This window comes from Ascaphus truei, chromosome 21 (assembly GCF_040206685.1).
Source record: "Ascaphus truei isolate aAscTru1 chromosome 21, aAscTru1.hap1, whole genome shotgun sequence".
In the NCBI taxonomy this organism is placed as follows: domain Eukaryota; kingdom Metazoa; phylum Chordata; class Amphibia; order Anura; family Ascaphidae; genus Ascaphus; species Ascaphus truei.
This window is the reverse complement of record NC_134503.1, coordinates 852,354-868,776: the sequence shown is the minus strand read 5'-3', so window position 1 is coordinate 868,776 and position 16,423 is coordinate 852,354. Positions and strand designations below refer to the sequence as shown.

At 54.1% G+C, this 16,423-nt stretch overlaps 1 protein-coding gene and 1 long non-coding RNA gene across 7 annotated transcripts in view; both read left to right on the top strand.

Moving 5' to 3' along the window:
• FLNA (filamin A) overlaps window positions 1-16,423 on the top strand; it is a 107,287-nt gene that overhangs the window by 67,350 nt on the left and 23,514 nt on the right. For 4 of the 5 annotated variants that reach the window (XM_075578313.1, XM_075578311.1, XM_075578312.1 and 1 more), the window contains exons 10-26: window positions 790-927; window positions 1,612-1,738; window positions 1,827-1,963; window positions 2,679-2,872; window positions 6,352-6,465; window positions 6,553-6,696; window positions 8,527-8,650; window positions 8,926-9,086; window positions 9,313-9,403; window positions 10,826-10,995; window positions 11,493-11,610; window positions 13,009-13,271; window positions 14,106-14,703; window positions 14,798-14,971; window positions 15,371-15,533; window positions 15,741-15,901; window positions 16,146-16,316. In XM_075578313.1, coding sequence (XP_075434428.1) covers window positions 790-927; window positions 1,612-1,738; window positions 1,827-1,963; window positions 2,679-2,872; window positions 6,352-6,465; window positions 6,553-6,696; window positions 8,527-8,650; window positions 8,926-9,086; window positions 9,313-9,403; window positions 10,826-10,995; window positions 11,493-11,610; window positions 13,009-13,271; window positions 14,106-14,703; window positions 14,798-14,971; window positions 15,371-15,533; window positions 15,741-15,901; window positions 16,146-16,316 — 3,048 coding nt within the window. The remainder of the gene's footprint in view (window positions 1-789; window positions 928-1,611; window positions 1,739-1,826; window positions 1,964-2,678; window positions 2,873-6,351; window positions 6,466-6,552; window positions 6,697-8,526; window positions 8,651-8,925; window positions 9,087-9,312; window positions 9,404-10,825; window positions 10,996-11,492; window positions 11,611-13,008; window positions 13,272-14,105; window positions 14,704-14,797; window positions 14,972-15,370; window positions 15,534-15,740; window positions 15,902-16,145; window positions 16,317-16,423) is intronic. The other variant, XM_075578314.1, reaches the window with a different exon arrangement.
• On the top strand, window positions 3,364-5,448 carry LOC142471889 (uncharacterized). Of its 2 annotated transcripts, XR_012789549.1 has the most exons (4): window positions 3,364-3,600; window positions 4,426-4,858; window positions 4,937-5,222; window positions 5,264-5,448. It is a non-coding gene; the product is annotated as an uncharacterized LOC142471889 (long non-coding RNA). The 2 variants fall into 2 exon arrangements; XR_012789548.1 differs by lacking the exon at window positions 3,364-3,600 and having other exon boundaries at window positions 4,113-4,858.

The following is a 16,423-nucleotide window of genomic DNA, read 5'->3' as shown; positions in this document are numbered from 1 at the left end:
TGCTGATGTCACTTCCTGCGGCGTCCTCCCCTGCTATCTCAGGGGAGCGAGACTGGAGGTCCTTACGGTACATGTGCATGAGACTGTTTATTGGGGTGTGTGTACACTGAATGTTTAGACTGAAGGACTGCAAAGGCACATATATATATTGCATGGTGCACAGAACTAGGGTTCTCATCCCATACCCGTGGGGGGTGGGGTAGAGGGGGGTGCATGCTCCGCATTGGGGTGCCTTGCAGTGAAGAAGCATGAAAAATGAATCCTGTGTAGTGTATAGAAGCCATTAGGACCACGGAGAACCAGCCTTCTGGCAGATAAAAGCTCTCGCACACGAGTCTGTTTGGTAAAATCTGCGGAAGAGCCGACCAAAATGAAGTATTCCTAGATGCGCCTGTGTCGGGGGCTTGCGCCTGCACCGGGAGCTTGCGTCGGGGCAGCGCCTGTGTCGGGGGCTTTCGCCTGCGCCGGGAGCTTGCGTTGGGGCAGCGTCTGTGTCGGGGGCTTGCTCCTGCGCCGGGAGCTTGCGTCGGGGCAGCGTCTGTGTGCATGGAGTTGCGTTTTCAGATCACAGTTGAGGTTCTTCATACCCGTATTTCTGATATATCCAGTAGAATATCTCCTGGTTTCTAACGATCCGGAGCTGTTCCATCTGCTCTTCCAAACTTTTCTGGTTATTTTCCTGCTTGGTTTTGGTATTGCTTGGTTGGGGTTCCAGGGTCCCCCCGTTAACCGATGTGCCCCCCCGTTAACCGATGTGCCCCCTCTCTAAAGTGCACTCTCTTATTTCAGCTTGCAACCCCACCTCGTGCCGTGCCGTGGGCCGTGGCCTGCAGCCAAAGGGTGTGCGTGTGAAGGAGACGGCGGACTTCAAGGTCTACACCAAAGGAGCAGGAAGTGGGGAACTGAAGGTTGTGGTCAAGGGACCAAGTGAGTGGAACGTGTCATTTCAGCTTCTTCCAGATGCATGAGCCATATATACCATGCAGCGCAGACTGGCATGGATGCCAAATCCCTATATACCATGCAGCACAGACTGGCATGGATGCCAAGGCCATATATACCATGCAGCACAGACTGGCATGGATGCCAAGGCCCTATATACCATGCAGCGCAGACTGGCATGGATGCTAAAGCCCTATATACCATGCAGCACAGACTGGCATGGATGCCAAGGCCATATATACCATGCAGCACCGACTGGCATGGATGGAAAAGCCATATATACCAATCTAGATGAGCCATTCTTTGTAGATGGCAGCCATTTTAATAGCATAAGCTGTCACAATTGTATTCTGGAAAAGAATGTTTCTTGAATGGAGCTTTCTAGAAACCGAACCCTTGTCTTTTTGGGGATGGCATTTATGGGACCAGCCTATAAGTTTCAAGGTCTCTTTAATACCACAAAAGGACCCTGACAATGCTTTATTGAAATGCCCCCCTCCTGCTGCCAGGTTCCAGTGTGTAACTGCTGCTGCGGTGGCGCATGTCTTGCACTTCCAGTGACCGCAATGGTTTCTGGTCCCCGCGCTGAGCGCCTGACAGTCCGTTATGTGGTGCTGTCCGAGCGCATCGCTGTGAGGTGACTGACCGCACGCTTTGTTTTTTCTGCAGAGGGTGCTGAGGAACGTGTGAAGCAGAAGGACCTGGGAGACGGAGTATACTGGTTTGAATATTACCCAACTGCCCCTGGCAACTATATAGTTACCATCACTTGGGGCGGGCAGAACATCCCCCGGAGGTTAGGCCATGTTCCATACTCCTCGTATGCTTGCAATGTTGTGCCACAGGTGCGTTGTACTTTAATAAAACCTGTTCCTCTTCTTCAGTCCGTTTGAGGTGAAGGTTGGCACAGAGTGCGGGCAGCAGAAGGTTCGGGCATGGGGCCCTGGGCTGGAAGGAGGTGTTGTTGGAAAGTCGGCTGACTTCGTGGTGGAAGCCATCGGAGATGACGTGGGCCCATTGGGTGAGTGCCAGTCCGTAGGACTATGGAGCGTTTTCTAAATCTGCCCTTTCGGGAGATGGTCTGTTTGTGGGAGCTGTGTCCATGCACAAGGTCCGTCTATCTTAACCCTGTGCCCAGGACATACGTGAGAGCGAGCGGTAACCCTGTGTAGTGCCTCCTGGTAACACATGCTATAAATACAGTATTGTGCTGTGAGATCGGTGCTGGACGGACGGATGTGTGTCGCCTTCTCGTCGGTCTCCAGCCTTTGATGTTCATGTAATAGTTTAACGAGCTGCACGGCTCGTTTGGATGCACTTTTTATTTTTTATGTTTAAGTCTCTTCTTGAAATGTGAAAACCATCTAACAATCTATAGCTATATATGGTGATTGGTTCACAAACAGAGGTACCCTACAATCTGTCGGTGAAGGCATTCTAATTAAACCATAAACATTGGGTTGTACAAAATAGGAGAAACTCCAGGACGTGTCCGAGAATCCCCGCATCCGCTGCCTGATTTCCTAATGTCTTTTCAGACCCACTTTGCTTTAAAAACCAGACCTGCCTCTCGCTCTTTTGACCGCACGTTACATCATTAGACCGCTCTTAGTCTCGTCTTTCCCTGGGGTTTCTAACCAGTCTGGCATTAATGGGTCTGACTAATTTATGGTGTAACATAAAAGCGTGTCGGGTGCTGTTCCCTGCTTGGACTGACAGCTCCTCCTCCTGCGCAGGGTTCTCGGTGGAAGGCCCCTCTCAGGCTAAGATTGAATGTGATGATAAGGGAGACGGGTCATGTGACGTGCGTTACTGGCCGCTGGAAGCCGGTGAATACGCCGTCCACGTCCTCTGCAACAACGACGACATCAAACTCAGCCCCTTCATGGCCGATATCAAAGCAGCACCCAAAGACTTCTACCCAGAGAAGGTAATGGGAACACTGTAACTGGGTCAGAGAAGGTAATGGGAGCTGGTTACACTGTAACTGGGTGAGAAGGTAATGGGAGCGGGTTACACTGTAACTGGGTGAGAGAAGGTAATGGGAGCTGGTTACACTGTGTAACTGGGTGAGAAGGTAATGGGAGTTGGTTACACTGTAACTGGGTGAGAGAAGGTAATGGGAGCGGGTTACACTGTAACTGGGTGAGAAGGGAATGGGAGCTGGTTACACTGTAACTGGGTGAGAGAAGGTAATGGGAGCGGGTTACACTGTAACTGGGTGAGAGAAGGTAATGGGAGCTGGTTACACTGTAACTGGGTGAGAGAAGGTAATGGGAGCTGGTTACACTGTAACTGGGTGAGAGAAGGTAATGGGAGCTGGTTACACTGTAACTGGGTGAGAGAAGGTAATGGGAGCTGGTTACACTGTAACTGGGTGAGAGAAGGTAATGGGAGCTGGTTACACTGTAACTGGGTGAGAGAAGGTAATGGGAGCTGGTTACACTGTAACTGGGTGAGAGAAGGTAATGGGAGCTGGTTACACTGTGTAACTGGGTGAGAGAAGGTAATGGGAGCGGGTTACACTGTAACTGGGTGAGAGAAGGTAATGGGAGCGGGTTACACTGTAACTGGGTGAGAAGGTAATGGGAGCTGGTTACACTGTAACTGGGTGAGAGAAGGTAATGGGAGCGGGTTACACTGTAACTGGGTGAGAAGGTAATGGGAGCTGGTTACACTGTAACTGGGTGAGAGAAGGTAATGGGAGCTGGTTACACTGTGTAACTGGGTGAGAGAAGGGAATGGGAGCTGGTTACACTGTAACTGGGTGAGAGAAGGTAATGGGAGCTGGTTACACTGTAACTGGGTGAGAGAAGGTAATGGGAGCTGGTTACACTGTGTAACTGGGTGAGAGAAGGTAGTGGGAGCTGGTTACACTGTAACTGGGTGAGAGAAGGTAATGGGAGCTGGTTACACTGTGCAACTGGGTGAGAGAAGGTAATGGGAGCTGGTTACACTGTAACTGGGTGAGAGAAGGTAATGGGAGCGGGTTACACTGTAACTGGGTGAGAGAAGGTAATGGGAGCGGGTTACACTGTAACTGGGTGAGAGAAGGTAATGGGAGCTGGTTACACTGTAACTGGGCGAGAGAAGGTAATGGGAGCTGGTTACACTGTAACTGGGTGAGAGAAGGTAATGGGAGCGGGTTACACTGTAACTGGGCGAGAGAAGGGAATGGGAGCGGGTTACACTGTAACTGGGTGAGAGAAGGTAATGGGAGCTGGTTACACTGTAACTGGGTGAGAGAAGGTAATGGGAGCGGGTTACACTGTAACTGGGTGAGAGAAGGTAATGGGAGCTGGTTACACTGTAACTGGGTGAGAGAAGGTAATGGGAGCTGGTTACACTGTAACTGGGTGAGAGAAGGTAATGGGAGCGGGTTACACTGTAACTGGGTGAGAGAAGGGAATGGGAGCTGGTTACACTGTAACTGGGTGAGAGAAGGTAATGGGAGCTGGTTACACTGTAACTGGGTGAGAGAAGGTAATGGGAGCTGGTTACACTGTGTAACTGGGTGAGAGAAGGTAATGGGAGCTGGTTACACTGTAACTGGGTGAGAGAAGGTAATGGGAGCTGGTTACACTGTAACTGGGTGAGAGAAGGTAATGGGAGCGGGTTACACTGTAACTGGGTGAGAGAAGGTAATGGGAGCTGGTTACACTGTAACTGGGTGAGAGAAGGTAATGGGAGCGGGTTACACTGTAACTGGGTGAGAGAAGGTAATGGGAGCTGGTTACACTGTAACTGGGTGAGAGAAGGGAATGGGAGCTGGTTACACTGTAACTGGGTGAGAGAAGGTAATGGGAGCTGGTTACACTGTGTAACTGGGTGAGAAGGTAATGGGAGCTGGTTACACTGTAACTGGGTGAGAGAAGGTAATGGGAGCTGGTTACACTGTGTAACTGGGTGAGAGAAGGTAATGGGAGCTGGTTACACTGTAACTGGGTGAGAGAAGGTAATGGGAGCTGGTTACACAGTAACTGGGTGAGAGAAGGTAATGGGAGCTGGTTACACTGTAACTGGGTGAGAAGGTAATGGGAGCTGGTTACACTAACTGGGTGAGAAGGTAATGGGAGCTGGTTACACTGTGTAACTGGGTGAGAGAAGGTAATGGGAGCTGGTTACACTGTGTAACTGGGTGAGAGAAGGTAATGGGAGCTGGTTACACTGTGTAACTGGGTGAGAAGGTAATGGGAGCTGGTTACACTGTAACTGGGTGAGAGAAGGTAATGGGAGCTGGTTACACTGTGTAACTGGGTGAGAGAAGGTAATGGGAGCTGGTTACACTGTGTAACTGGGGGGGAGAAGGTAATGGGAGCAGGTTACACTGTAACTGGGTGAGAGAAGGGAATGGGAGCGGGTTACACTGTAACTGGGTGAGAGAAGGTAATGGGAGCTGGTTACACTGTAACTGGGTGAGAGAAGGTAATGGGAGCTGGTTACACTGTGTAACTGGGTGAGAGAAGGTAATGGGAGCTGGTTACACTGTGTAACTGGGGGGGAGAAGGTAATGGGAGCTGGTTACACTGTAACTGGGTGAGAGAAGGTAATGGGAGCTGGTTACACTGTAACTGGGTGAGAGAAGGTAATGGGAGCTGGTTACACTGTAACTGGGTGAGAGAAGGTAATGGGAGCGGGTTACACTGTAACTGGGTGAGAGAAGGTAATGGGAGCTGGTTACACTGTAACTGGGTGAGAGAAGGTAATGGGAGCTGGTTACACTGTAACTGGGTGAGAGAAGGGAATGGGAGCTGGTTACACTGTGTAACTGGGTTAGAGAAGGTAATGGGAGCTGGTTACACTGTAACTGGGTGAGAGAAGGGAATGGGAGCGGGTTACACTGTAACTGGGTGAGAGAAGGTAATGGGAGCGGGTTACACTGTAACTGGGTGAGAAGGTAATGGGAGCGGGTTACACTGTGTAACTGGGGGAGAGAAGGTAATGGGAGCTGGTTACACTGTAACTGGGTGAGAGAAGGTAATGGGAGCTGGTTACACTGTAACTGGGTGAGAGAAGGTAATGGGAGCTGGTTACACTGTGTAACTGGGTGAGAGAAGGTAATGGGAGCTGGTTACACTGTGTAACTGGGTGAGAGAAGGTAATGGGAGCTGGTTACACTGTAACTGGGTGAGAGAAGGTAATGGGAGCTGGTTACACTGTAACTGGGTGAGAGAAGGTAATGGGAGCTGGTTACACTGTGTAACTGGGCGGTGACTTGAGATCAGGGTGTTTGGTAACAATATGGTGGTGCCGCATCTGATTTGAAAGCTAGATTAAGATCCCATTCTCCTAGCGTAGGTTACTTAACTCTTCCCTTGCCAGTGTGGCCGATGGCATTGCCTGACAATGTGTTGCAGGCCACTCTGGCAGAGAACAGGTTAAATTGCTGCTTTCCTTGGGCTTTTGCAGGTGAAGGCGTACGGTCCTGGACTGGAAAACACCGGGCTGTCCATAAACAAACCAGCAGAGTTCACGGTTGATGCCAAACTTGGAGGCAAAGCGCCTCTCAATGTGTCCATGCAGGTGCGTGCGTGCGTCCCGCCGGTCCCTTTAACTGGTCACATGACCGCCTCTTGGAAGCCGCCCTCACGTCTGCCCTTTCCCTCGCAGGATGCCGAGGGAACCCCTGTAGAAGTCACAACAAAGGATAATGGCAACGGGACTTACAGCTGCACCTACCTGCCCAAGAAACCCCTTAAACACACCGTCCTGGTGTCCTGGGGAGGTGTGAACATCCCCAACAGCCCCTTCAGGGTGAGTCCCAGGCAGCCGCCCCTCCTTAACCCTTTCTTGCATCCCGTTCAAAACGAGGGTTAAGATCATTGAACAGGAACATGTGGGGATTGGAAGTCTGGATTATCGCCGGGGTTTACCAGGTGTCTAGAAAACCTCTCGTGCCAATCCAGTGGCACCTTGCATTAGTGAGTGCCGGAGTGTGGTATGGTGCCCGGTGTCGGTGCGTGTGGTATGGTGCCCGGTGTCGGTGCGTGTGGCATGATGCCCGGTGTCGGTGCGTGTGGCATGATGCCCGGTGTCGGTGCGTGTGGTATGATGCCTGGTGTCGGTGCGTGTGGCATGGTGCCCGGTGTCGGTGCGTGTGGCATGGTGCCCGGTGTCGGTGCGTGTGGCATGGTGCCCGGTGTCGGTGCGTGTGGCATGGTGCCCGGTGTCGGTGCGTGTGGCATGGTGCCCGGTGTCGGTGCGTGTGGTATGATGCCCGGTGTCGGTGCGTGTGGTATGGTGCCCGGTGTCGGTGCGTGTGGCATGGTGCCCGGTGTCGGTGCGTGTGGTATGATGCCCGGTGTCGGTGCGTGTGGCATGGTGCCCGGTGTCGGTGCGTGTGGTATGATGCCCGGTGTCGGTGCGTGTGGCATGGTGCCCGGTGTCGGTGCGTGTGGTATGATGCCCGATGTCGGTGCGTGTGGTATGATGCCCGGTGTCGGTGCGTGTGGCATGGTGCCCGGTGTCGGTGCGTGTGGTATGATGCCCGATGTCGGTGCGTGTGGCATGGTGCCCGGTGTCGGTGCGTGTGGCATGGTGCCCGGTGTCGGTGCGTGTGGTATGATGCCCGGTGTCGGTGCGTGTGGTATGGTGCCCGGTGTCGGTGCGTGTGGTATGGTGCCCGGTGTCGGTGCGTGTGGCATGGTGGCCGGTGTCGGTGCGTGTGGTATGATGCCCGGTGTCGGTGCGTGTGGTATGATGCCCGGTGTCGGTGCGTGTGGCATGATGCCCGATGTCGGTGCGTGTGGTATGATGCCCGGTGTCGGTGCGTGTGGCATGATGCCCGGTGTCGGTGCGTGTGGCATGGTGGCCGGTGTCGGTGCGTGTGGTATGATGCCCGGTGTCGGTGCGTGTGGCATGGTGCCCGGTGTCGGTGCGTGTGGCATGGTGCCCGGTGTCGGTGCGTGTGGTATGATGCCCGGTGTCGGTGCGTGTGGCATGGTGCCCGGTGTCGGTGCGTGTGGTATGATGCCCGATGTCGGTGCGTGTGGTATGATGCCCGGTGTCGGTGCGTGTGGTATGGTGCCCGGTGTCGGTGCGTGTGGCATGGTGCCCGGTGTCGGTGCGTGTGGCATGGTGCCCGGTGTCGGTGCGTGTGGTATGGTGCCCGGTGTCGGTGCGTGTGGTATGGTGCCCGGTGTCGGTGCGTGTGGTATGATGCCCGGTGTCGGTGCTTGGTGGCTTCTCCCACTGGTCTAACCGTCTCTCCCAGCGGCACTCTGCTTTGCTGCGGTTGTTACCATGTGCAGACCGCACACTTCCCTACGGTGCCGGGCCAGAACAATTCTTGGTCTAACATCCCCTTTATGGGCCGAGTGGGGTGAATCTTCTAAAATACTATCCCCGCTCACTGACCATGTTCTTAGGAGCTGAGCTTTATACTGGTCACAGATGGTGTAACCGTGACCAAAGTATATTGCTATTGGCATTCATAATTACCCCTGCGCATTAGGCAAAATAAACGGCTACTGTGCAAACACCCCACGTAACGGTGCTGGTTCCTCAGGCCTCGGCACTTCCCGTTACCCTGTTTTACCCCCGTACGGTAAGTTTTCTGTGCTAACCGATTCCTTCTCTCTTCAGATGAACATTGGTGCCGGCAGCCGCCCCAATAAGGTGAAGGTTTATGGCCCGGGTGTTGCAAAGAGCGGTTTGAAAGCTCATGAACCCACCTACTTCACCGTGGATTGTGCCGATGCCGGGCAAGGTGAGCAGATGAGGCACCTTGTGCTTGGGAGTGGACTTCTATATTCTCATTGAGGCTACCTGCAATGGGCAAGAGCCATTAAGTGTTGGGCATCTGGTAGAGAAGGGGTTAACCTCATTGCAATCTTTGCACACGTGCTGCTGGGGTATTTGGGGTATCCCCAGTAAGGCCCGGAAGTTTAACGTGTGGTTTATGTGGCTCCTGCTGGGGAGTGCGGCAGACGCCATACGTTCAGTGACCTTGTTTCCTGTTCCTCTCCCGTGTTCTGTGCTCAGGTGACGTGAGCATTGGAATAAAGTGCGCACCTGGGGTTGTGGGCTCGGCTGAAGCAGATATCGACTTTGACATCATTCGCAACGATAACGACACATTCACTGTGAAATACAACCCCCCCGGAGCCGGGAGTTACACAATCATGGTTCTGTTCGCTGGCCAGGTGACTGCTCCACTCCCTGCTGTGTGTTCATATAGTAACGATGGTAACCTACGCACTGCTAGGCCTCTCTGTTCCTGGTACATTGGGTATTATCCTGGCACATTGCTGATATTGTAGGGGGACATGCCTTGCTTAACGATCGTCCCCATGGCCAGTCTGAATGCAGTGACCTAGGAGCTTCCCTATTGACGTGTCTCTGAGCGCGTGGCCCTTTTTTGTTTTGCAGGCCACTCCAATGAGCCCCATTCATATCAAAGTTGACCCATCGCACGATGCAAGCAAAGTAAAGGCAGATGGGCCAGGACTCAACCGAAGCGGTAAGTTGGACACGGTGTAGATATGGCTGGAGCTGTCGCATCTAATAGGACTGTGTAGCCATGCCATACAATCTGCCGTTCTGTAAGGGTTTGTAGACATTTTTGTGACGGCGTCTGCCGCTTCCTGCAGGCGCTGTGTGATCTGCAGCTTCCTGCAGGTGCTGTGTGATCTGCAGCTTCCTGCAGGCGCTGTGTGATCTGCCACTTCCTGCAGGCGCTTTGTGATCTGCCGCTTCCTGCAGGCGCTGTGTGATCTGCACCACGCGCAGGCGCTTTGTGATCTGCCGCTTCCTGCAGGCGCTGTGTGACCTGCACCGCGCGCAGGCGCTGTGTGATCTGCACCACGCGCAGGCGCTGTGTGATCTGCACCACGCGCAGGCGCTGTGTGATCTGCACCACGCGCAGGCGCTGTGTGACCTGCACCACGCGCAGGCGCTGTGTGATCTGCACCGCGCGCAGGCGCTGTGTGACCTGCACCGCGCGCAGGCGCTGTGTGATCTGCACCGCGCGCAGGCGCTGTGTGATCTGCACCGCGCGCAGGCGCTGTGTGATCTGCACCGCGCGCAGGCGCTGTGTGATCTGCACCGCGCGCAGGCGCTGTGTGACCTGCACCGCGCGCAGGCGCTGTGTGACCTGCACCGCGCGCAGGCGCTGTGTGACCTGCACCGCGCGCAGGGGCTGTGTGACCTGCACCGCGCGCTGTGACCTGCACCACGCGCAGGCGCTGTGTGATCTGCACCGCGCGCTGTGTGACCTGCACCGCGCGCTGTGTGACCTGCACCGCGCGCTGTGTGACCTGCACCGCGCGCTGTGTGACCTGCACCGCGCGCTGTGTGACCTGCACCGCGCGCTGTGTGACCTGCACCACGCGCTGTGTGACCTGCACCACGCGCTGTGTGACCTGCACCACGCGCTGTGTGACCTGCACCACGCGCTGTGTGACCTGCACCACGCGCTGTGTGACCTGCACCACGCGCTGTGTGACCTGCACCACGCGCTGTGTGACCTGCACCACGCGCTGTGTGACCTGCACCACGCGCTGTGTGACCTGCACCACGCGCTGTGTGACCTGCACCACGCGCTGTGTGACCTGCACCACGCGCAGGCGCTGTGTGATCTGCACCGCGCGCTGTGTGATCTGCACCACGCGCTGTGTGACCTGCACCACGCGCAGGCGCTGTGTGATCTGCACCGCGCGCTGTGTGACCTGCACCGCGCGCTGTGTGACCTGCACCACGCGCAGGCGCTGTGTGACCTGCACCGCGCGCTGTGTGACCTGCACCGCGCGCTGTGTGACCTGCACCGCGCGCTGTGTGACCTGCACCGCGCGCTGTGTGACCTGCACCGCGCGCTGTGTGACCTGCACCGCGCGCTGTGTGACCTGCACCACGTTGGCACACACGTGTTTCATTGTTTCTGAAGGTGTGGAGATCGGGAAGCCCACCCACTTCACGGTTAACAGCAAGGCGGCTGGCAAGGCCAAACTGGACGTGCAGTTCACTGGTCCAGCGAAGGGCGAGGCCGTGCGGGACTTCGATATCATCGATAACCATGACAACTCTTACACTGTGAAATACACCCCAGTGCAGCAGGTAACGCGCCGGCAGGTTGCATGTCTGCGCCACACCAGGCCTCAGTAAATACGGGCGTTAGCGGAGGTTTAACCCTGTGAGGAAAGGCCTGTTTAACGCCGGTGCTGCACGGGATCGCACCAATGAATAAGCCGCCATATCTGTAGGGTTCTGGTAACTGTCCCGGTCTCCGTCTCCTGGATGATGCCGGATGGAGCCGTGAGACGCCGCCGCCCCCCCAGCGCGGGCAGAATAACGCTTCCTACGTCACACTAATGCTAGTTTTAGTTTATTGCAAGTTTTTATTCTGCTTAAAGTTCAGGCCGGTGGGAATTGGGCGTTACCGCTCGCGCACGTCCGCACTTTGTAACCTGTATCTTCCTGCACGTGTTCAGCAAACACAAGTCGCACGTTAGAGGAAGCGCTGCAGACATGGGGAGACCAGTCCTGTTTCTGCACAGTAGGTTATAGAGAGAGACGCTATAACTTTTTTTTTCTAACTCTTCCCGCCCCCGCAGGGTAATTTGGGCGTGAATGTGACTTATGGTGGTGACAATATTCCCAAGAGCCCCTTCCCTGTGAGCATCGCACCAACTCTGGACCTCAGTAAGATTAAAGTTTCTGGACTCGGCGACAGTAAGTTTATTTCACTCTCCTTATCTGTCTCCGGGGTGAGGGTGTCTCCTTGTCTCCGGGGTGAGGGGGGGGTGTCTCCGGGGTGAGGGGGTGTCTCCTTGTCTCCGGGGTGAGGGGGTCTCCGGGGTGAGGGGGGGGGTGTCTCCGGGGTGAGGGGGTGTCTCCTTGTCTCCGGGGTGAGGGGGTTTCCTTGTCTCCGGGGTGAGGGGGTCTCCTTGTCTCCGGGGTGAGGGGGTGTCTCCGGGGTGAGGGGGTGTCTCCGGGGTGAGGGGGTGTCTCCGGGGTGAGGGGGTTTCCTTGTCTCCGGGGTGAGGGGGTCTCCTTGTCTCCGGGGTGAGGGGGTGTCTCCTTGTCTCCGGGGTGAGGGGGTGTCTCCTTGTCTCCGGGGTGAGGGGGTGTCTCCTTGTCTCCGGGGTGAGGGTGTCTCCGGGGTGAGGGTGTCTCCGGGGTGAGGGTGTCTCCGGGGTGAGGGGGGGGGTGTCTCCGGGGTGAGGGGGTGTCTCCTTGTCTCCGGGGTGAGGGGGGGGTGTCTCCGGGGTGAGGGGGGGGTGTCTCCGGGGTGAGGGGGGGGTGTCTCCGGGGTGAGGGGGGGGTGTCTCCGGGGTGAGGGGGGGGTGTCTCCGGGGTGGGGGGGGGGTGTCTCTGGGGTGGGGGGTCTCTGGGGTGGGGGGGGTCTCCTGGTTTCCGTCCGAGCTGAAAGGAATTGTAATGTTACCAGTGCTTCCAGCTGTAAATGGGTTGGTGCAGAGAAGCCATAATTTGGGTTTTGCGACTAGTTTGGGCTCAATCTGCTCTCAGTGCTATTCACCTCCCACCTCCGTTTAATGAGTTGTGGGGGGCTGTATATTTTCTGGGAGTCGGGACAAGGCCGGGTGGGCTTTACCCGCGCCCAATTAGCCATCTTCCTCCAATCTCTATTTTACATTTCCTGTCTTTGCAATGTCAAGTTCAGAACAGGGATTAAAAAAGTGTGTATATGCTGCACAATAAGTGGTTGTGTGTGTGTGTCACACACTAAGTGACGTGTCCTACAGAGTGTGTGTGTGTGTATCACTAAGTGACGTGTCCGCGTGTGTGTGTATGCTGCACACTGTGACGTGTCCTACAGAGGGTGTCTGCTAGATAAACTGTGTATTTTGTCTAAGAAAAGACCAGAATAGTTTCAGCACCAGACAAAGTTATTGACAAACAGGAGCTGACGTTTCAGACCCCAAGGGGCCTTTCTATATAGTCTCAATGTTGAACTTCTGGCAGAGAAGCTTTATTAATTAACGCTAAAATGACTTTGCAATCTGGAATGAGGCTGCCCTGTTTGCTGGGAGTTTACGGTTGATGCGAATTTAATGTTTAGCAGCGTTGCGTACAATGCATAAAGCCGATGTCCGCTGTCCTCTGCAGAAGTGGAGGTTGGTAAAGATCAGGAGTTCACGGTAAAATCCAAAGGAGCTGGAGGACAAGGCAAAGTGGCATCCAAAATCACTGGCCCATCCAGCAAGTCCGTTCCTTGCAAGGTGGAGCCGGGACTGAGTCCTGACAACAGCACCGTCAAATTCATCCCCCGGGAGGAAGGTCCATATGAGGTGGAGGTGACTTATGATGGCGTCCCTGTGCCAGGCAGCCCGTTCCCTGTGGAAGGAGTCCCTCCCACCAACCCCTCCAAGGTAAGGCTTGTGTAGCCATCACTCCCTCTGCAAACATCGATGCTGAACAGGAATAACACTGGGCAAACAATCTGCCCAGTTATTCTAGGGTAACGTTTTGACAAGTCTTGCTAGAATGGCAAAGCTTCCATTTTTAAAGCTGAAATTGCCTTGTACATGCTATGTCTTTTATTCAAACCATTAATACGCAGTCACTGCTTCCTGTGCTCATTGGAGGAACCTGAAGACTGCGCTGCAATGACCCAGTCTTGTGTCTCTGCATTCCATGCACCCAGTGGTTGAGCTGCAGTGGCCCAGTCTTGTGTCTCTGCATGCCATGCACCCGGTGGTTGAGCTGCAGTGGCCCAGTCTTGTCTCTGCATGCCATGCACCCGGTGGTTGAGCTGCAGTGGCCCAGTCTTGTGTCTCTGCATTCCATGCACCAGGTGGTTGAGCTGCAGTGGCCCAGTCTTGTCTCTGCATGCCATGCACCCGGTGGTTGAGCTGCAGTGGCCCAGTCTTGTCTCTGCATGCCATGCACCCGGTGGTTGAGCTGCAGTGGCCCAGTCTTGTGTCTCTGCATTCCATGCACCAGGTGGTTGAGCTGCAGTGACCCAGTCTTGTGTCTCTGCATGCCATGCACCAGGTGGTTGAGCTGCAATGACCCAGTCTTGTGTCTCTACATGCCATGCACCCGGTGGTTGAGCTGCAGTGGCTCAGTCTTGTGTCTCTGCATTCCATGCACCCGGTGGTTGAGCTGCTTGGAGCCGTGACTAAGCTGTACAATGGTGTCATTTACTTTCCCTTGTTTAGTTGCCTTTTTTTTAAGCTCCCTCTGTCTGCTCTGTCCTGCAGGTTAAGGCTTATGGTCCTGGGTTGAAAGGAGGCAATGTTGGCTCCTCTGCCCCTTTCACCATCGACACTAAAGGGGCAGGGCTGGGAGGCCTAGGTCTGACAGTGGAAGGTCCTTGCGAGGCCAAAATAGAATGTCTGGACAATGGGGACAGCACCTGTTCTGTGTCCTACCTGCCAACGGAGCCCGGAGACTACAACATAAACATCCTCTTTGCTGACTCTCACATCCCCGGCTCTCCCTTTAAGGCCAAGATTGAGCCGCGCTTCGACCCTTCCAAGGTGACCTGCACTGGCCCAGGGCTGGAACAAGCTCAGGTTGGGGAATCTGGCAAGTTCAACGTAGACTGCTCCAATGCCGGCAGCGCCGAGCTAACCATAGAAATCATATCGGACAATGGCATGCAGGCGGAGGTGCACATCCAGGACAATGGGGATGGAACCTACACAATCACCTACATCCCACTGTACCCCGGAGTCTACACTATCACAATTAAGTATGGCGGGCAGGCGGTGCCAAACTTCCCCAGCAAACTGCAGGTGAAACCGGCTGTGGATACTTCTGGTGTTAAAGTCTATGGGCCAGGAGTGGAGGGAAAAGGTCAGTGTCTGAACGAGCGGGGTCCTTCAAGCTTTTAGTTGCGTGGGATAGTTTTGTGATATAGGATGGAGCTGTAATTCTAGCTTCTTTGCAGGCGTTTTCAGAGAAGCCACTACAGAATTCAACGTGGATGCTCGGGCTCTCTCCAAAAGTGGAGGGCCATATCTTAAGACCAGGGTGTCCAACCCATCTGGCAACTTCACAGATGCCTACGTGCAGGACAATGGGGATGGTACCTACAAAGTGGAGTACACTCCATATGAGGAAGGTGAGTGATGCACTTTATGCCATGACTCGTAAATCCAATCTGTTGGCCATGGACAGCTTGCAGGGAGGGGTTTCTGTCCCCCCCCCACCCCAAACAGTATGCTTTTATATAGGAACATCTTAACCCTTTGTAACAAACTAAAGGGGCAAAAACCTGTTATGGAAGAGATTGAGGACAAGGAACAAAACATTATATTGTTTACAAAGATGCGGAAGCGCAGAGTGGCAGATATGCTGATTTTAGCTCCATGCTCCAGGCACTATTAACCCTTACTGCCAGAGGGGCTTGCGTTGCACTGGGGCGTTGCAGGCCGCGTGGCAGCAGAAGTTGGTCTGGTTTCTGAACATTGGTGCGGTGAATTGGCTTAATTTTGAATGTACTAAACGTCCTTCTCTGCAGGACTCCATGCGGTGGATGTGTCATATGATGGAAGCCCTGTGCCCAAGAGTCCCTTCAGGGTTCCGGTGACAGAAGGGTGTGACCCAACACGGGTCAGAGTTCACGGTCCTGGAATCCAGAGCGGGACCACCAACAAGCCCAACAAATTCACAGTGGAGACTAGGTGAGGCTGAATATCCACTCGCCATACAATGTGTTCTAGAGCTGGAACTAGTCCTCTAAAGGGCTTGTGTAATGTGCATCGAGACATGTCCCCCAATACTTTTGAGGGAGATTTAAACCAATGACGCCACTGGAGGACTCATTCACTATATAGTACAATGTTTAGAGTCTGTCCTAACCCAAGCTCTTGATAACCGTCCCTTTTTAGGGGAGCTGGCACAGGAGGTTTGGGTTTGGCTGTTGAGGGCCCATCCGAAGCAAAGATGTCCTGCACAGATAACAAAGATGGCAGCTGCTCTGTGGAATATATCCCTTATGAGGCGGGCATCTACAGTCTGAATGTCACATACGGTGGACACCAAGTTCCAGGTGAGGCTTTTCCCATAACTTCCCAACCAGTCCAAATCTTTTCCAAGACCAAACACATAAGACTACACTGCACCTTTCATCAATGTGACTTTTCTCTAAACTTCCCTGTTCGTGCCCTTCACATTGTGTCAATTTGTAGCTGCTCTGTAGTTTTCCATCATACCTTGCACCATGTCTGAGGTATTGGGCTGCATTGATCCCATCAGAAGGGCAGACACCCCCCTAACGCCTCATGTTTCTGCAGGGAGCCCCTTCAAGGTTCCAGTCCATGATGTCGTTGATTGCACAAAGGTGAAATGTTCTGGTCAGGGCTTGAGTCCAGGGCTGGTGAGGGCGAATGTCCCGCAATCCTTCAGCGTGGACACGAGCAAGGCTGGTGTGGCGCCCCTGCAGGTCAAAGTTCAAGGGCCCAAGGGTAAGTTGCCACCTAAAGTTAAATCAACATTTTGAATTGTATGTATTAATCAGCACATAGTGTAGAATTTATTACAAGGATTATTTATGAATGGGATCATAAAATTC